The sequence below is a fragment of the Protomyctophum parallelum genome (genome assembly GCF_964188405.1).
Source record: "Protomyctophum parallelum genome assembly, chromosome: 10".
Taxonomy (NCBI): domain Eukaryota; kingdom Metazoa; phylum Chordata; class Actinopteri; order Myctophiformes; family Myctophidae; genus Protomyctophum; species Protomyctophum parallelum.
The window spans coordinates 28,191,152-28,212,263 of NC_139704.1; the positions used below are offsets into that span (position 1 = coordinate 28,191,152).

Consider the following 21,112-nt stretch of genomic DNA (forward strand, 5'->3'; position numbering starts at 1 on the left):
AAAATATTTACGAGTAATATAATCATGTTTTGTGTGTGTGTGTGTGTGTGTGTGTGTGTGTGTGTGTGTGTGTGTGTGTGTGTGTGTGACGCGGCATGGCCTGTTGTAGCGCCACCATGAGTGACTCCTGGTGACGCTATAAAGAGCAGATTTATAGCTGTTCACAGATGGACGGACACACACACACACACACACACACACACACACACACACACACACACACACACACACACACAGGGACACACAGGGACACACGAACAGACAGACTGAGTGCAAAACATACTCTCTCCCCATGCCTTCGGCCTGGTGAAATGGGAATATGGTCGGAAATGGATGTAGAGAGGGGGCACAAAACAATGGAGGAAATAGTTAGGCCGTGGGACAGAATGAGGTCCAATGTGTGGCCCTTAATGTGGTTAAAGCAAGGTCTTAAGTGCAATAAGCCTACATACTGCACTGTCATGCATGAGCGGTGCAAAGTTCTGTACCTTTATTGTGATAGTTACTGTACTGTACGGTACATTTTTATTTTTATTGTTAGTTGTTAGACTTTACTTGTTATAGTGCTCAGTATGAATGGGCCTGTAGGCTGCTCAACAGGGCCACTTTAGGTCACCGGTATTGCAGTTCATACCCTAACCTAAACAGACATACAGACCTATAGGACATACAAAGTCATTGGAGCGGTGTGCAATGCACCACTCAAAAAGAAAGTCTGCAGACAACAGTAAAGATCCAATAAAGAACCACAATGGAAATGGCGCACACACACACACACACACACACACACACACACACACACACACACACACACACACACACACACACACACACACACACACACACACACACACTTTGTTGCAGTGTGTGGAAGTGCTTTATTATCATCAAATACAATTATTCATTCATCAGCAAATAGATAGGTCTCCTGGCTAAAACAGGTCCCTGCTATGCTGCTTATTTCCATCATGAATGAGCTCACTTTACGTTTATGTGCTGGAGTGTTTTACTTTAGATTAGGGAGGGAAATCCTTCACACTGACTGATTTATGTGGTTGTGTGGTGGTTAGAGAGAGAGAGAGACAGAGAGAGAGAGAGAGAGACACAGAGACATGCAGAGAGGGAGTGAGAGAGCACAGCACAGCACCTGTAGCCTACAACCTACAAAACGTAATAACCTATTTGTTTGTCTAGAGTAGACCAGGAGTGCCCACACTTTTTTTGACTTAGCTACTTTTAAAATAACCAGTTCATCTACCCATCTATCATTTTTTAAATCTGCGGGTCATTGGAATAGCGGCACAGGCATTACACGTAAGACAAACGCACTTAGATTGTGAAATAGTGGGGGGAAATTGTCTTCATCCCGTTCTGTATGGACGTGGTAGGGGTTTGGGGTTCTTTGCCTCACACATGTTTAATATAATGTTGTAATGCTACTGATGTTTGACCACAACACTCTTGAAAACAAAGCATTGCATTGTGGGGGTTTGCCTATACTGTAGAAGCTGTAAAGGGAGCTGACAGGCCCTTCTTGATGTCAATCAATCAAGTTACCTTAATTCAAGTGGCAGATGACAAAAAGATGAGTAGTTTTGTGATCTTTATTTATAATATTTTAGCCTTTGTGATCTACTGGTAAAATAACTAGCTCTGGTCCATAGCGCTAAGGACTTCTACGCTATGGTCCAGAGCTAGATAATAACTAAATTACATAACAAGTCACTCAAAACATGAACTCACTCACACTAATTGATAATCTTTGACTGCACAGATTATTTTTTATTAGTGTAGCCTACTGATTAACTCTGTACTTTTGTACATAATGTACAGTACATTATGTATTTTATTGTTTATATCTATTCATTTATTTCTTTATTAGATTTTGTGTTGTGTGGCAGCGGCTGTTCTAGTACCATCTGCTGTGTTTTAATGCACCAATTAGCCGTGTCAGGTTTAAATCTTTTATACGTAAAGTCGTAGGTATATGTAGATTCTTACATATTGTTTTGGGAGGGTGTCCCCTTCAAGGGGTCATCCCTTTGTTCCCCAGGTTCTATGTTCCCCATGTTCTATGTTCTTTTCAAGCCTTTATGTATGTGATAGAGACAGGGAAGAGGAAAGAGATGCAGAAGGATGTGCAGCAAAGGGTCTGATTCGAACACGGGCCAGCTGTGCAAGGACTAAGCGTTAATGGTATGGGCTCGGGGTGCCCCCATATATTCATTGTTGATAGCCTGTGTATATCCATTAAATATCCATCCATACTCAGTGTTGGTACTGCAGACTGTGCAGAGAGACAGAGGGTAGAGAGAGAGAGTGGGAGCACAACTTAAACTTTATAACATAGTCTATGTGTTTGTCTAGACTAGAGTAGACAAATAAATATGTTTTATGGTTGTACATACCGTTGTACCGGTATGTTGACAGACCATAAAAAAAACATAACTAGAAAAAGTGCCCCTCAGGGCACAGGTCAGGTTGTGGCCTCCTGGTGGCGCTATAATAGGTCAATGTGAAAAGGGCGCCATTTCTGTGAAAAAATGTGTTGCTGCGTAAGCTACGCAACAGATCACTCAAGTCAAAATGCGAGCCAATAGACTCGCAAGGCCTTCTTTCTCACTTTAAAGTTTAAACTCTGCCAAAAAATTATGTTCTTTATGACTGCACTGATTAACTTTATGAGTACACTGATTAACTTGATTGTACTTTTGTACATTATGTGTACACTACATAATGTATTTTATTGTTTTATATCTATCTAATTATTCATATTAAGATTTGTGTTATGTGGCTGTGATAGGACCATGTGGTACTGTGTTTAAATGTGCTAAATCCTTTAGACCCGTAATTGACATTATACCAACCTTGAAACGTAGTTACGTCACAATCACCTGCCAATAAGGGACCACCATACATACCCCGACATACAAACATACATGGGGGGGATCAGTGGTCCTTGAGGGGGTTCCAGGTGGTCCCCAGCTAAATGATGGAGAGTTGGTAACCAAATGGACCCATATAGATCTTTAACTCTTGAGAGTGTAAAATGAAACCAAATGGACCCATATGAGTTATATTATTGTTAAACATCTGCATTACTTAAGTTAATTTACAAGAAGTCTACACAATTACAGAATGTAGAAGAATGAGATGCAGAGGAACAGGAAAGAGATGCAGACGGACATGCAGCAAGGGGCTCAGGTTGACTTTGAACACACCTTAATGGTATGGGCTCTACCAGATGAGCCACTGGGGAAACCCCATATATATTTATTGTTGATAGTCTGGATATGATATATATCCAGTGTTGGGAGACTGTTAATAGGCCATGCATAAATCCACCCATATAGGCCTATACTCACAGTTGATAGTGTATATTCATTCATATACTATTCACTGCCGATACATATTCATTAATATTTCCACTGTACATTTATATTTATAGATAGACTGTACATTAAGTATTCATCCTTTCATTCATTCATTCATTTATTTATTTCATCCTCTTACTCTTACCTGTAGCTTTCCTGTGTTTCATTACTTGCATGAGCAGAGCGGCGCAAGTACTGTTTTCGGTTGCGTATGTCCGTGACTGCTTCAGCCAATCGGGGGTTGTGAATTTTTGGTGACACGCTCGGCTAATCAGGGATTGTGTATTGTCTTTGGTGGAGTTGCTTGGCCAATCCAATCAGGGTTTGTGTGTTTTGGTGGCGTCGCTCAGCCAATCAGATCGTATGTTGGCAGCTTTCTGCGTATGTCAGAGATAAGCTGTGTGCTCTGCTCGCCCACAAGTAGGCCATTCATGGCCAACTGTGTGCGAAGTGAAAGTTGGCAGCTCGACAGAGTGCATTTCTAGTTCTCACTGCTCTTGCTGCTGTGACTCTGTGACCCTCCTGCAGGGATCAATAATGGATTATCTTATCTTATCTTGACCAGCTCAGTGGCCTTGTGGTTATAATTATTGTCCGCCGTGGGACTAGGAGGTCAAGGTTTGATTCCCAGCCGGGTCATACCAAAGACTCTGAAAAATGGGACCCAGTACCTCCCTGCTTGGCACTCAACATCAAGGGTTGGATTAGGGGTAAGTCCCTGCGACATATACTAGCGTCATATCCAAGGCGTGTACTTGTACTGTACATCATGTCCAGGGGGTGTACTTGTACATAAAGCTGCCTCACTCTACAGAAACAGCTGATCCTTACCTATGGGCTTCATGGCTCGGCAAGGCTTACTTTTCTTATCTTAAGACTGCCTGGTGTTGGCTGTCCTCAAAATACTTCCCCACTGACACAACTGAGGTGGTGGTGTGTTTCATCATCAATGTCAGCTTTGTTGGATAGGAGGCTATGTGACAGGAGGAGGCTATGTGACATGATCTACACTGTCCATTCTGGTATTGCCAACAGAGATAGTTTGGGATAGAGTATTTGTCTGGGTTGGTGGCTGATAGAGGTCCAGGCTCTTAAAAAAAGTTTTTTTTTATGTTGATAGCCAGATTGCAGAAATTACAGTGGCATTTCCCTCTTGTCCACCACTGGGAAAACTCTAGCTCTGTTTTCGGCTAATAGGCTCTGTCAGAAAACATTCTCCCTGAGTCTCAAAGTGGATTTAACAAACAGTGGTACTACAGATATATTCATTGCTCGATAAATGAAAGGAACAAAACCAAACATTATCTTTATTATCATCTATATTCACATTTTTTGTGTCAGCAATGTGTAAACATGGCCCGGTATCCCAAAGGACACATGGTGTAAGAGGTATGGTGTTGCACATGCTCAGATGCCCTCTAGGCCGCACACAGAACATAGACATTTCGTGCATAGATGTGCCACACAATGGTAGGTTGTTAAAATGTAGTTTTTATGTGGCCAGTTCATTAAGTATGCCTGGTTTTCCTGGTGGGTGGTGATGGGTGGTGATCCACCTGAACTTAAGCAGCACCCACAGCTGTAGTTGTATGATAAAGGGGGAGGGGTTAGGGGAGGGGCTGATAATGTGATGTTACTATTACTGTTTTTTTTCATTGGCACGTTTGACTGTCAAGGGTTCATCCTCCAGGAAGAAACCCTAAATACAAAGGGAATACATCATTGTACATAACAATGACTCCAGGGTGTCTAATGAAGTACTGTCACCTCATAGAGACATAGACACATGAAAAACTGGAAACAAAAACTAAAATTGTGGCACTCCATCTTTAAGTTTGTACTGTCAGAGACGTGCAGTGGTGGACTAATGCAATAACTACCACACTGTACTGTACTAATCCAGGAACAAGGAGATAAATTATTGGAGAAATACAGTATGGGATAAAATAATGTAACATCTAAAAAGACAAAATTAACAAATGAATAGCCATGCCATGTCAGCGGCTGTTAAATCAATTAACAGAAAAACACAACACTTTATAACTGGTGCATGTTTTGGTCATTAGTACGTGGGGCCACATCTGCTGTCTCACCAGAACTTTCTTGTGTGCTGATTGGTGAATCCCAGCCATTGTTTGCTTTCTGTACATAGTGTATCTGTGGCGATAGGATCCAGACACACATAGGCATAGGCATGTGTAGTAGCACACACACACAGACACACGCGCGGCGCAAACACATACACACATGCGCACGCACGCACCCACACACCCACACACACACACACACACACACACACACACACACACACACACACACACACACACACACACACACACACACACACACACACACACACACACACACTTGTTCCCACCACCAACAACAAGTCTTTTCTTTACCCAGTGCTATCATAGCACATGGTCCAAGGGCCATGCTCTATTGTTACTTAGAGGGCTGATGTCTGGCCTCCGTTGGCTCAGGCTATTGACACTACAGAGGAAACACAACAGTGTCATCTGTCACAATTCCATAATCGCCTAATCGCAATTATTTTTGGAATAATTGTCAGAATAATTGCCATATGTATATTTTTAAATGTTGACAAATGTTAATACATATTCAAAAACGTCCTAAATAGTGGTGATACCAGATCCGCTGTAGATCAGCAATGTAAAGTAAGTAAATTGTAATGATTGTGACAGCCCTAAACATGGGGCTATAGCCATTGAACTTGAACTGCATGAGACCATATGGATTGACTTTGTGGAGTTTGCATGTTCTCCTTGTGTTCCCTAAGATAGGTAGTAGGTACCCTCACAAAAAACATACAGTAATCCTGTTCTCTCTACACTGCCTCGCCTGGCCAGCCGGGCGCCTGATGGAGGGGAAAGGAACTGGTTGGAATAACGTGTTCCTTCCAACCAGGGAAACTCCCCTCTGTCAGCTGAAAAGAAGCGGCTTGGACTCCTCATGCATAGAAAGGAGCATGAGGTCAGTCCGTTGCTCTCCCCAGGTTCAGAGGGAGTGTAGAGTGTAGCGCCCAGGATTACATTTGATTATTGACACTGGGTGAAAATAATTGGTTGCAAAAATCGTGGTATAAACAAATTAGAGTGAAATGGCCATTTCAGTCACACAACATGTTTGACGGAACAACATTAAGGAAAAAATATTATAAATGATCTATGAGATGCATTTAATGTTGGATCGTGTTCCCATCACTAATCCCTGATAAATGTAAAACAACAGGCTAGCAGAGAGTGATCAATGTCCAAACCTCCCAGGGAACTAAAGTGAAACAGAGACAAGCCAGTGTGGCATCTGCAGCTAAATGTGCTGCAGCTAAATAGAGTGAAATAGAGCTAGAGTGAACATGGCACATTCTAAGTAGGTAGACAGTCCTTGATAGTAACAGCCTAGGGCTACCTACTATAGGTGTTACTATCAAGGACTGGCTGGTCTGACATCAGGAATGAAGGAAGTGATTGAGTCCCTGACGACCTGACGTTTCTATGTATCTAGGGGTGTAGCTACTGATGCTGATCTGCCCTGTGATTGGTCGGTGTGATGGCAGTTACCATGGACCAGAAGACGAAAGGAGACAGAGGGTCCTCGAGGGGTGTGGCCCCACCAGACGGAGGGTGGGGCTGGATGATTGTAGCTGGCTGCTTCCTTGTCACCATCTGCACACGGGCCGTTACCAGGTGATTGGACAATCGTATGTTTATAGCAATGTGACTTCCAATGTAATGTTTCTCTGCCTCTTAAGTAGATACAGTCACACCCAGGAGCTATCGAACCCACTGTCTTGTGACTGCACCTCTGAGCACCTCTTTTGGAGCATCAACATGTGCTTTGGGTACATGCCATGAGCTTTAGCAGTGTTAAATCTTCTACTGTTACATAATTGACCATGAAATACTTGGTCAAGGGCAAAACAGTTATTACCGCACCCATGTCATTATATAATGGTCTCCACCAGGCCGAAGGCATGGGGAGAGAGTATGTTTTGCACTCCGTCCGTGTGTCCGTCCTTCTGTCCGTCCTTCTGTCCGTCCGTTACCAGCTACTGTTGGCCCAATCCATGCCAAACTTTGCACACACACTCCCTGGATGCCAACGACGAACCTCTGCCCCAAATATTCTTCAACGGCCTGTTATAGCGCCACCATGAGGCCAATTTAGGCAAAACACATTTTTGTAGATTACTCGTACACAATTTAACCATACATCACACAATTCGGTACACACTATCTCCATAGTCATGTGATTAACATGGATCTGCACCATTTCCCATCTTCCATCCTGATTGGCTAAGATTGGCTTCCAAAGCTCACATGATTGGTCCGTTTAGAACAAAATGCCACAAATCACAAACACAGTGTGCAATTTCTGTGAAATTTCCACTAGGCCGAGGACGACATGCCACTCATTGTTTTCCAAATCAGCTTCACGGTGGAGCTATAACAGGGCAATTCCTGTTTTTACCTATAACTGCATCGATCTGTATACAACTTGTATGCGCAATCCCTAGAGGCCATGGAAAAACATTTTCCCTGCATCCCTCCACATCTTCCGGTTATAGCGCCACCATGAGGCCGATTTCTGCAAAACACATTGTTTATGTTAGTCACACAGATTTCATCCAAATCTCACACAAATCCGTACACATGATGTCTGTAGTCATGTATATTACTCCTAAACATTTTGCCGAACATCACACACACTCATATCCTCCTGGTGGAGACCTGTGCCCAGAATGGGCACTTTTTCTAGTTCATTTATAATTTTGTCCCATAAAACTATTCTTATGATGCCCAAGACGTGTCCACATGTCTTCATAATTACACCCGTAGGAGGCCCAGGACATGTCTTTAGGTCATTTTGAATTATATAAAATGTGGACGCTAAAATCAATTTTTTGACAACGGCCTTTGCTAGGCAACGTCTTACTCGTCCGTCCCGGAACTGTTTTGCGTGCACGCACAGCCATTCACTTCCTTGTTTACGGCCGACAAATCTAGCTGTCCATGGTTTTGATCAGTACGCCGATGTACTGTCCTAATTTCTCGTTTGGAATATTAACGCTTCTAAAAAGAGATCAGACTTATTAGCGCGAGATAGTAATGTAACATTTCACCTCACGGTTTTGGGGGAAAATGGAAGGCGGGGCTTCTTAGAGTAAAATCTCCATTTTCTGCTTGGCACTCTAGCGCCTTTATTGTGAAAAAATGTCAAATGGGATTAATAAAGGTCTTAACCCCACTCCGTCCCTCTCTCGCCATCCTTCTAGATGTGTGTCCATTTTCTTTGTGGAGTTCCAGCTGCAGTTTGACAGAGACTACTCTACGACAGCCTGGATCCACAGTCTGGTAGACTGTACCACCATGCTCTGTGGTAGGACACTGTGTTACAGTTCCATTTCATTTTGAATGAGGCCACAATTTGAAGCTATAGATTAATTTTAGTCAGGATCACATTGTCAAGCACTGATCTTTTCCAACCGAGGGCAGTTGCAAAATCCAGTATAGTTTTTAATGTAAAAAGTGCTGTCAACAGCCTCGACTATGATCCATCCTGTGTAAAAAGTGCTGTCAACAGCCTCGACTATGATCCATCCTGTGTTCCCTCAAAGACATGCCATTCCACATCAATAGACAATAACTTTAACTGACTTCTACGTTATGTAACTGTATTACGATCTGCTGGCAGGTGTTAAGTGTTTTACTGTTATATTATCTTTCCAGCGGAAAGAAGTACAAGGATATTGTGTAAACTATTGCATCTGGGGTGAGCTATGGTTCAGCCTGGAAACATTGATAAATAAAGTCTAGGTGTGATAACTATAACGATCATTAAATGTGCATCCAAATATAATTCTCACTCAAGTGGATGGTGGAGTCAACAGTCAACACCACAACTATAATGATGACAGTGGTGAACAATATGATTGTGATCACTTTCAGAGCAACACAAATGAACCAAAATCCATTTAAATTTACACAGCGTCATGTCAAACACATCATGGATCAAAGTTCAAGATTTCTTTATTGTTCCGATTTGTGTACAGGTATAGGCCAGGGGGGCAGTCAGCCAGATATTTCGTGAAGCCTCTTTTGAAATCGGGACTTCCTGAAAGTTCATATAATGGCCTGTTGTGGCGCTGGACTGGACCCAAAAAGCCCCATAGCTCCATAGAGGCCCATGTATTTGGGCCCAACTTCACCTAGACTGTATTACCTTAATAAACATGGTCATGAATACTTTCTGCTTCCAGTCACTAGTTTAAAGTCTAATTTCTAATGTCATAATATTCTTTTTGGAAAATAATGGTCCCATTTATAAAATAAATTACCATAAAGTCGCGTATGTTCTGAGGGGCGTGGCTACCGTTACAGTCTATGATCGGGATCCCCCACCCACTCGAGTCAAAATAAAAACCAATGGAGAAGAAGGGGGGAAGTCCTGCCTCGTTGTCTGGGCCAGCCAATGGCCAGCTGGACCAGAACGGACCAAGAAAGATGGCGACTTACAGTGCATTAGAGTGCAAGGAATTTCAGGCTTCATTTTACGTTCATGTTAGACCCGGGGACCGCTTTGTCCATATTTTTTACAGTCTATGGTATAGGCCTATATTAGAGTAGAATTCCTCTGTTGCGGTTCGTTGGACATACAGCATATTGTGGCAACAGTAATAATAAACATATAAACAATAACAAGGAATTAAAAAAGAAAACATTAAAATAATGAAGAATAGCAGCAATATTAAGATATTGTATGCTCATGCTGGTCCTAGCGCACATGGTGCTATTTATTAATAGCTTGTTCATGAGCTATTAACTATTTACAAGGATAAAGTATTGTTACCCAACAGAGTATAAAGACACAGGTTTATTATGTCTTATGAGGGTAAATTTGGAACAGCTGTCTTGAAAGTAAAAAATAAAATAAAATCACACCTGTGTGAAGTGAGTGGTGCAACTCTATGTGGGGGTCCCTGGGGAGTCCCCGGAAGTTCCAGACCCACAGGAACGTGCCCAGGGTGCCGGCCCTTGTTCTGGCGAGCCGCCCCGTGTCCGAAACAGTCGAGAAATTACAGAGTTACCGTGTGAGGGTCCCTGTACTGTACTGTACTGTACTGTACTGTACTGTACTGTACTGTACTGTACTGTACTGTACTGTACTGTACTGTACTGTACTGTACTGTACTGTACTGTACTGTACTGTACTGTACTGTACTGTACTGTCACACCCGAAATCATCATATATACAGTTAATATGTGTGTGTGTGTGTGTGTGTGTGTGTGTGTGTGTGTGTGTGTGTGTGTGTGTGTGTGTGTGTGTGTGTGTGTGTGTGTGTGTGTGTGTTAGGCTGCGCAACAGTGACACTTGCTGGTGAAAACCAACCAAACAGATGCGAAGCAAACCAGATGCTCGCAAAGTTTGGAATGTTGAGGGAAACTGTGTTGTTGTTTGCAGTCAGTAACCATCTATACTTTCTGTGATTCCAGCTCCACTGGGCAGCATGATTGGAAACCGTCTGTCCTGCAGAGCTACGGTGATCCTGGGAGGGCTTTTGTCTTCAACTGGCCTGGTCCTCAGCTCATTTGCAAACAGCCTAGAATACCTTTACATTTCCCTGGGTGTCCTTACAGGTACACATAACACTAACACTGTATACTTCAGTTGAGCAACCAGGGGGCCCCACCTTCAGAATCACCATTGTGTCTGTCTAACATTTACAGGTGTGGGCTTTGCCCTGTGCTACACCCCAGCTATAGCCATGGTAGGAAGGTACTTCAGTGAGAGGAAAGCTGTGGCATATGGCATTGCCATGTCAGGTATATGTTTCTATTGACATTTTCTTAGTTTCTTAGTATAATTATATATACACACACATCCGTCCATGCTTTGTATGTTTTCTCAAAATGTTCTCCTCTCATAATGTCCTACTCAGGGAGTGGCATTGGAACTTTTATTTTGGCCCCTGCCGTTCAGCTGCTGATAGAGCAGTACTCCTGGAGAGGTGCACTGCTCATCCTGGGGGGTTTCGTCTCCAACCTGTGTGTCTGTGGGGCTCTGATGAGGCCCCCGAGTCCTGGACGACAAGAAAGGTAAATCCCAAAAACAAAGAATTTAACAGCAATGGCAGCCTCAAAATATATTGTGTCTGTGTTTCACACATTTATACATACAGTACAATATATACAGCAGTACAATGTATACAGCAATACAATACTGCTGCAGAACCTTGCTCAAAATGTTTGCCAAAAGTTTGACATGAATACTACCTTTACCTATTCTATTCTATTCTATTCTAAAAGGAAACAAGAGGAGACTGTTGGAGACGTAGAGAAGGGGGGCTACATGGCTGCACCGCTGGATGCTGGTTGTAAGCAGCCGGAACCTAAACGGACGGAAACTAACAACTCGGGGATCACAAAGCTTCATGTATCTAACGGGAAGATGAAACACAGCCAGCTGGTTAAGGCGAAGATAGCGGAGGCCCTGCTATCAAACATAAAACTAGCTGATCCAAAGCTAACAGAGGCTTTGATAGCAGATAATGAGGTTTTTACCAACAACAAGCTAACTGAGAATATTTTAGCTGAGATCAAACTCTCAGAATCTAAACTGGGAAACGGTGGTTTGCACGACGGTATGAAACTCGTCATACGCATGAATGAGAACAACATGCAAGCAGACAACATCAACACTAAGCTATCTGACACAAGAGTTCCAGAAGACAAACTAATCAATGTCAAACAGTTAACCTCGGATGCTCCTCCAGTGCCCTCAGTGAACACAAAAACTCTGTGCAGAAGAAACTGTTTTAGTCTACGGTCCATGGAAGAGTTTGGTTTTCTGCTAATGCCCGACTTCCTGCTTCTGTCGGTGTCCTTGATGTTCCTGGCGTACGGCTGCAGTGCTCCAATCGTCTACCTGGTTCCTTATGCTCTGAGCGTAGGGGTAGAGTACCAGCAAGCTGCTTTCCTCATGTCTATCTTTGGAGGCAGTGGCATTGTGGGAAATATCACCATTGGATGGATCACAGACAGGAAGTATGTAGATGGGGGTGTTTGTGTTTGTAGTTCTCATTACACTACGTGCGTGCGTGCGTGCGTGCGTGTGTGCGTGCGTGCGTGCGTGCGTGCGTGCGTGCGTGTGTGTGCGTGTGTGTGTGTGTGTGCGTGGCATTCACCAGCACACATTTCCAGCAGAACTGTCTAAACCTGTGGTTGGTTGAGTTTACACATATAATAGGGGAGGTTATATACAGACATACAGTACATACTGTACTGTAGTTTATAATGTAGCTATCAATTGCGTCTTCAGTTGATAATTTACATTTACAATTTTAGGCATTTAGCTGATACCTTTTGAGTTTTGACCTATAGTATAGAGCTGTGGTTAACTAAGTAGTATATAGTCTTTAGGGTTTAAGTGGTTAAAAAACTTTCTTGCTAATAAAAAGAACATTGTCTTCACTTGCTCAATAAAGAAAAACGTTGAATCGCTTGCAATGTTTTGGTCAAGGACCTTCTGCAGGCATCAATCATCCTTAACTGAAACGTTGCAAGCAATTAAAGGTTTTTCTTTATTGAGCAAGTCAAGACAGCATACATTTGTGTATGTGTTTATACTCCAACAATGCAAAATACCTACTACACGTATAAAAATAAAATAATCTCAATGTGAAAGTTTTGTCATCTCATCAGTCTCTCAGCATCAAATGACAGACATGGCTTCTATATTCCATTCTGTCGTCTTTCGTTGTTGTCTGACTATAATAGAACAATCACATTTTGTAATGTCTTACATTGCCAACTTTAAATACTGCAGTGATCATGATCATTGCCATTAGAAAATAACCCATCTCTGAAACCATACTTCTGCATCATTTCTCTCACTCTGAATCAGGTGTCTGCAGAAATATCGGGTGGTGAGCTACATGGTGGCAGTGGGCATGGAGGGAATAGCATGCCTGTTCATCCCTTTGCTCTGCTCTTTCTCTCTCCTGGCCCCTTTCTCTGTCCTCTATGGCTACTTCGACGGGGCCTACGTGGCCCTCATCCCTGTGGTCACCTCAGATGTGGTGGGTCCAACCTACCTGACCTCCGCTCTGGGCGTGGTCTATTTCCTACATGCCATCCCCTACTTGCTCAGCCCTCCGATAGCAGGTAAGGTTTTGATAGGTCAGTCCTGCATAGTTTGTTGTTTTTGTCTTTGAAATGTGAAAACGTACAACATACAAATTAAATTTAAATGGCAATGACTTTCCAACCACGCAATGAGGTTTAGCCAACATTAGCTAAATTGTTATGTCATTTTCTCATTTATGTACGTCCAATATTTGTCATGTAAAAAGTAGATTTTAGTGGTGGGGAGGGCACACGATTCTGCTGTTAGCAGAATCTGTCTTGAGAGATTTTGTAGTCAAAAATTTACAAAGTGCAGCGTTGATGATAATAATTACCTTGCTTTTCGTGCCTGTTCATTGTTGTTTGGAGCCAGGGAGGGTGTTGTGCAGTGACAGAACAGTCAGAGAATTCTCACTTCTTTCTGCTTCTCTTTCTTAATTTGTTCATTCTTACCCTAACCTCTGTCTCTCTCTTCTCTCCATCTCCTCTCTGTCCACACCCTTCTTCCCTCTTCCAGGTTGGTTAGTGGACAGGACAGGTAACTACACGGCAGCCTTCACGCTGAGCAGTGTGTCCCTCATGTTCAGCCCTTTCATCCTGGCCTCATGCATGCTGGTCAGAAGCTGCTGGCGGGCTAAATCCTACTCAGCCAAGGACTCCAAGTTAATATCCTTGAAGAACAGCCAGACAGACAATTACAGAGCGTCGTTGCAGGAACTAAAACTCAGGGAAAATGTGCCTTCCTGAAAGATTCAATGCTGGGCCTTTGAGCTGGGGTTTAGCTTTTGTAATTCTTTCTTTTTTGGTGGAGTTGTATACTTGTACAGGTATACTTCCCAAACGTCCATGTGCCATATAAGGGTGAATCATTTCAAGCATCCCGGGTTGTTGGAGGCCTGCAAACATTTTGTGGGGAATGCCTGTACAATAGGCTGCTTTGGACAACCGTGTTTTTCCCCAAGATCATGATCCACCTCCACTGATGGCACCGGGGGGGCGGGTTTGTTGTAAACTGCCTTTACTTTTGCCAAGTTGACTACACAGGTAGGAAGACCGAAGAGGTCAGAGGTGAGTTGGTACCTGCGTGTCTGTCTGTCTGACTGACTGACTGACTGACTGACTCACTTCCGTCGCAGGTCATTACGAAAATATAATAATGACTACTCTAAAATTAATTTATTGTAAAATGAATTTGAATAGAATTCAGATTTATTTCTCACAATTAGTTTTATTTCATTGCATTCTTTTTTTTTATTCCACCCCCGGCAATGCCCCCCCATGAACTCCACCCATGATTGCGGGCTCAGAGTTGCAGGAAAACATCATACAAAGGTGTTACCTTTGATGTAATAAGTGCCACATGACATATGATTGTATAAAATAACTAAGTAGTCTACAAGCCCAGCTAGGAGATCCTAGAGGTTGAGCTGCTCCTTACCAATATCTGCCAGTTGATGGGCTTGAAACCCGGTTGTGTGCCTTGTTGGGCTGCTAAGCTTCAAAAACATAATAATATATCAAGGGGTCATTTTGGTCAAATGGTTTTGGTCCATAGGTTTCATCCTCCAGAGTGCATGAATGTGCCCAAGAAGTTTCATGGTAATCCGCCCATTACATTTTGAGATATCTTGTGTTAATTGAACACTTTGGCCACTCGTACATTACATGGCACTAGAGGAGATCGCCTTGGGTCACCAAATCAAGAGGGTCTGACATCTTCCAACAGTTTTGAAGGTGCACAGCAAATTCAAACCAACCAACCTTTTGACAGACCTTGCCATTCTTTAAAACACCCTTTTTTCTATTGAATGTGTTTGTAATACCAAAGTATCATCCTTTCTAAATAGAAGAAACACTGTTTTATTTGAAAGGTGATAATGTTTGGAAACTTGAGAGAGCGTGCACTAAATAATACTCCTTTCAAGCAAAACAAAATCCCACTCAAATAATTTTCACTTTTTCTTTCTTTCTTTTCTTATTTTTGACGAATTATTTTGGAGAAAAACAAATTTCATATTAAGTGGTGCATGTATCCATATTAATACTTCAACTTTTCTGAAAAGTGCTATGCTATTGCTACTAATAATATGCAGTATTATGTAAGGTTATATTGTGACATTATGTTTACACTGTGAAAACGAAACTACTGGAACACCAAAGTTGTTAGTGATTGTTTATTTATAGGCTTACTTTTGCTGTATATGGTGTACTGGGATAGTTTGTTTTGTGGGAAGTTTTACTATACTGTATGTCCTGTTGATCCAGAGTCAGACAAACTCTGCAAGCTCTAGTTCAATTCCTGGTTGTCTATGGAATGCAGCAGTTCCACAGACAAAAGTAAGTTTCGCCTTCCAGTATGACATATAAAAGGAAATAGGCTTTTAAACCAAAACTGCACCGTAATATTCGGCCTGACTACATATGTTTATTTTGGAAAAAGTAGTGATGTATTAGGTTTTTATATACTGTACCGTTGTTATGAAAAATGGTTCTTTAACGATTGTTCATTGATTCATGTTACCAATCTATACCTATTTATTTGTTTATTCCATTAACATTTTAGAGCTGAAATCTTGAAAAATAAATTGGGCACAGAGCTTGCCTTTCCAGCATGAGTGTACTGTACATCTCTAAAATCATATATGCCTACCTTAAATCTAGACTATTATGTGATATGAATATGATAGTGCCGATACATATCAAAACAGCAGCAGCAAACAGTACAGTGTTTAGCAATAACTTGGTATATTAATATCAAAATAAAATTGGAAAGATCTAAATATTTTTGTAAATCCATATTGCACCAAGTCTACAGCCATCTTTCTACAGTTAAAGAATAAATGTGCTCCTAAGAAAGTGATCACACCTCTTCCCTTTTGTTGTATCCCATCTTTGCAGTCGCAAAGGCGCTATAGAAATTCAAGTTATTAGGTTTGAATATTGGTAAAAGGTCTACTACTCAAAAAAAGAGTAGGGTATACCCTACTCTTTTTTTCCCTATGCAGCCTGTTCAAATGTGTCTTGTGGTTCTGTATTCCTGCCGACACCACTGGCACCCTTTCCACTTTCTGCTACTGTATTGATGTATGTTTGAATCTTATGTTCCTATCTAGTGTGTGGGGCATCGACTGCAGTTAAAATAAAAGGGGGTCTTTTTTATTTAACTATATTCTTTAGAAAATGAGGCTTTTTACATTATATTCTGTAAGAATGTTGGAGCATAACTTTTATAAAATCTTAAAGTATGACCTTTGAATTTAATTTGTAATTGTATTTGTCCCACCTTCCCTTATACAGTGCATGTGTGTGTAGTCTGTGTACAGTACACACAAACACGAAACACCATACCAGAAGATTGTAGCACACGGTCAGCTTGTCAGAGCATCAGATACAGTGTATTTAACAGATTTTAATGTTTAAAATAGGATATAATTTCCATTTCCATGTCAAAATGGATACTGAACAAAGAATAATGGCATTAATATAATTCTATAACTTACAGTATCTAAACCACTCCAACAGCTGAATGTTTGTCAACCATTTAGCAACTTTCTACTAATAAGTGTTGTGACCCTAAAAACATCAACGTTCTCTTCAGTGGAATGACACAGATCGTATGACACACTTACACAAAGGAACTATTTGTTTTCAACTAACTTAATGGAAATGCTAATAGCACTATAGGAACAGTAACCTGTACAAGTAATAATTCATGGACATTGGAATTGCACATAATTATGAATTATTCCAATCACTGTTTGTGTGTGAGGTAGTAAAACGATCTGCACTGAGGATTAGAAGCAAACGTCACTTTAGGCAAAAGAGCACCAAACATCAAATATGTTTCCCATGATGTAATATCAACATATTGACTGTCTGTCTGTCTGTCTGTCTGTCTGTCTGTCTGTCTGTCTGTCTGTCCGTCCGTCCATCCAACCATCCACGTCTGTCCACCCATCTGTCTGTCTGTCTGTCCGTCCGTCCATCCACGACTGTCCAGTGTCCACCCATCTACCAAGGCAGTTCAGTTCCATCCCAGTTGTAAGCATTGCCAGTCTTCTCTATGTTCAGTTGGTCAATGATGCTCATCATTAAGTTGACGGAGTGTTCGGTGCTAAAGAGCTTGTCCTTGGGAACGTTCCTGTGGTACGGCTGGGAAAGGTCTGTGTTGACGGTACCTGGGTGTAAAGACACACACACCACCTGGGAAACAGCACAAATGATAAGTAGAATCTGTAAATGTAATTATGTGTGTAGTAGTCGCTCAAGAACTTCAGCCTCTTTGTTGGGCCATCCTAACTTTTATGAGCAGTGGGCAGCCAAAAGGGACCAGCACAAGCTATAAGATCTGCCAAGGCAGTGGTGTTATAGGAGTATGTCCTTCACATGCATGTCTTGCGGTGTGGAAGGAAACCCAACAGAAGAACATAACTCACTACAAAAAGGCCCATAGCTGCTAACCATCATAGTGCAACCATAACCATATAATCACCACAACCCACTGAACAAACAGAACACTCCAATAGCAAGGGCAATAGAGACTGAAGCGTTCAGTAGCCTGATAGGCTGGTGTTCAATTTAGCAAGTCCCAATGTGTACGTTTATGATTAAATGTTTACTAGATGATGATGATGATTTGATTAACTACCTTGGGTCGACTGCGTGCCAACTCTATAGACAGGTTTCTGGTGGCCATGTTGAGAGCTGCTTTGGACATTCTGTAGCTGTACCACCCACCAAGACCTGGACAAGAGAGGAGCTGTTGACAATCATCCACAGACAATGTACAGTATATACAGGTAGCTTGGGTAGTGGGCACATTTTTGGGTAGTCTTAAAAAGCAAACATTTTCTTACTACTCGATTCCCGCCAGGGACGCTTGTTCTCTCCTCCGTGTTATCAGCGCCCACACCCTAGGAGAGGTTGGCGAAAGGGCTTTTGTTTGTGGAGTTTGCATGTTCTCCCCTAGGGTAGGTACCCTCACAAAAAACATGCAGTAATCCTGGTCTCTATACTGCCTCCCCCTGGCCAGCAGGGGCGCTTGATGGAACTGAATGGAATAACATAATTATTCCACAGTCCTACCAGGGAATCTCCCCCCTAGCACCCAGGATTACACCTAGGCAATTGGCACCGGGTGAAAAATGGGTTACAGAAATCATGAGATAACATTTTAAGAAAAGAAAAAAGGAATCAATCAATCAATCAATCAATGAAACAATCTCTGGACCTACAGCACATATCCCTGTTAGCCAAGGGTCAAATTCCATCCTGTCTGTTTCATATAAGGAGGTGGACTTCCCAATCTTATTAAAAGAAACGAAACAAATTGTTGAATTGTGACTGTACCATTATCACCTATGGAACCGACTTTGGCTGTGATGTTAACAATGATGCCACTGTGAAGCTTGGCTTTCTCTGGAGGCTGAAGACCAAAACACCCATCTCCTCTCAGGAGAAGGGGGGCAAAGTACTTGGCCATCACGAGTGGACCCACTGTGTTCGTGGTCAGAGTGGAAATTATGCCCTGATTGAAATGCACAAGGAATTATTATTTATCAAATGAAATAGTTGCATGCAGAGTTAACATACACAAAACATGAATCACATTAAGGTGGATGGATGGATGGATGGATGGATGGATGGGTGGGTGTTCTGAAAGTGACTGAACCAATGAAACATGATCAATATTTAATAATAAATAAAATTATTACTTTGAGTCTAGACATTTCCATCTATAGAGATAGACAGGTGAGGTGACCAGATTGTCATGCCTTAATTATCCTCAATCAATGTGTATGTATATGCCTACAGTAAAATAAAAGCCTGTCTTAATTTAATTTGCTTACATTGTGTACATTCTCTGGGTTAATAACACTGAGGATTTGACAGTATTGTGAAATAAACATTGTCAAAACAATATGTAAAAGAAATCTGATCTCACCTGGGCAGAGACATCTCTCAAACTGGTCTCTCCTTTACCGGAGGGATGAAGTATCGCTGAGGCATTGATGATCAGATCCACTTTACCGAACCTCTGCCTGACCTCCTCTGCAGCGCCTTTTATCTCATCTTCTCTGTTTACGTCCACTTTCAGAACTGTCACTTTGCCCGGGTGTTGGGCGGCCAAACACATTAGCTCTGACGCTCCTTCTGGGGCTCTACATGTCGCGATAACAGCAGCAGGACTTTTGTTTCTTAAAATGTGTTTGCAAAATTCAAGTCCTAATCCCCTGCTTGCCCCCTGTACGAGAGCTACTGCTGGAACCATGACAGCAAAGCAAATGACAGACGGAAACAGTACACTCGTGCATTGAGTATTTGGTAAGTATATAACGCCCTCTGTGGGTCGCTGGAAGGATACTTACACAATCTCAATATCCGGCCAAGAGCGGATATGTACATGCTGCCTGCGGCTATGTATGTGTGCGTGGAAATTGACGATGACGATAATGACACAAAAAAACTACCAAATGTGAGTGAGTCAGACTCCGCTGCCTTCTCGCCTTTCGAGGACACTACAATGTAACCTGTACGTGTCGTGTACAGTATAACAGTCGTCCAGTGTCGTGTCAGTTACGTCACATCAATACGGAAACGTCTCATTCAGAGGCAACCGCTATTTTTATTTCGTCTCGCTGTTTCTACTGACTTTTTGACAATAAACTTGTCATGATGACATCCAACACATCGGAAACAAGAGAGGCTTCCACTCTGTCAAGATATCTGGATGGTGAATTCTGGCAAGCCAAAGATCAACTACGTGAAGATATTTCACGATGTGAGCTGTTTCACATCTGCAGGTCATTTCCTCTTTAACTGGCTGTATTTTTACTGTGGCGATCGAATTAGTTAGTGTAAAACCTATGTATCATATTCTATTATAGTAATGCGGATGGCAAATATGTGCGTGAGACTTAGCTAGTGCGGCATGTGTGTTGTAGTTGTGGTGGTGGATAATGGATTGGATGTAGCCCCGTCAGGGCTGCCAACATATTAGCCCCTTTCGGGACCCTACATAAAGCTTTTCTGAAATTTTGATGGACTGGGTCGAACAAAATGTCAGAAACTTCAGTACCATTGGGTTCTGCTTGGAGGGCTACCAACATATTGGACTGTGAGAAATTGAATCCAGGAGATTTTTTGGGGGGGGACTCTCCAAGCGTGGGTTGTGGGGTCCTCCCACAGTCTATGGTCCTCCCCAGAAACTTTTTAACTGAATGTTGGGAGTTTGATACTTTTTATCAGGCTTGCTTTACCAGCATTGGGAAATGATGGGTACAGTTTCAGGTAGGCCTACAGAAATGGTTTGACGACTAAAGCAATGTAAGCATCTTTAATAATAACTATTATTTTATTTAACTAAGTGAACATGATGAGTGGCTGCATGCACTGCCAAGACCTTACGTTCCAAGAGGGGGGGGGGGGTCTGTCTGGGTGTCCTCCCCCAGTAACCCTTTAACATTATACTATATATAATTAGATATCAGTTCCTGTGTTCTGGTGAATTTGGGGAGTTTGATACCAAATCCAGGCGAAATCCAGGATACATGACAATGCAGGAGTCCTGCAGGATATGTGGTCGAAATGCAG

At 42.1% G+C, this 21,112-nt stretch overlaps 3 protein-coding genes across 3 annotated transcripts in view; 2 read left to right on the forward strand and 1 right to left on the reverse strand.

The window, feature by feature from the left end:
- Positions 1–14,674, forward strand: part of LOC310865770 (monocarboxylate transporter 12-B-like) — a 29,781-nt gene extending 15,107 nt beyond the window's left edge. Inside the window, exons 2-9 of the mRNA XM_083774978.1 lie at positions 6,900–7,081; positions 8,671–8,774; positions 10,889–11,032; positions 11,123–11,218; positions 11,335–11,491; positions 11,702–12,439; positions 13,299–13,558; positions 14,037–14,674. Of these exons, the coding sequence (XP_083631104.1) occupies positions 6,945–7,081; positions 8,671–8,774; positions 10,889–11,032; positions 11,123–11,218; positions 11,335–11,491; positions 11,702–12,439; positions 13,299–13,558; positions 14,037–14,266 (1,866 nt within the window). The 5' untranslated portion in view covers positions 6,900–6,944 and the 3' untranslated portion in view covers positions 14,267–14,674. The remainder of the gene's footprint in view (positions 1–6,899; positions 7,082–8,670; positions 8,775–10,888; positions 11,033–11,122; positions 11,219–11,334; positions 11,492–11,701; positions 12,440–13,298; positions 13,559–14,036) is intronic.
- Positions 14,675–17,372: 2,698 nt separating this feature from the next.
- Positions 17,373–19,970, reverse strand: LOC310865964 (C-signal). The gene is made up of 4 exons (XM_083775192.1): positions 19,464–19,970; positions 18,869–19,046; positions 18,168–18,262; positions 17,373–17,722 (listed from the first exon to the last, which is right to left on the reverse strand). The coding sequence occupies exons 1-4, from the start codon at positions 19,788–19,790 to the stop codon at positions 17,531–17,533; spliced, it is 792 nt and encodes a 263-aa protein (XP_083631318.1). The 5' UTR covers positions 19,791–19,970; the 3' UTR covers positions 17,373–17,530.
- Positions 19,971–19,972: 2 nt separating this feature from the next.
- acoxl (acyl-CoA oxidase-like) overlaps positions 19,973–21,112 on the forward strand; it is a 41,634-nt gene continuing 40,494 nt past the window's right edge. Inside the window, exon 1 of the mRNA XM_083775188.1 lies at positions 19,973–20,322. Coding sequence (XP_083631314.1) covers positions 20,192–20,322 — 131 coding nt within the window. The 5' untranslated portion in view covers positions 19,973–20,191. The remainder of the gene's footprint in view (positions 20,323–21,112) is intronic.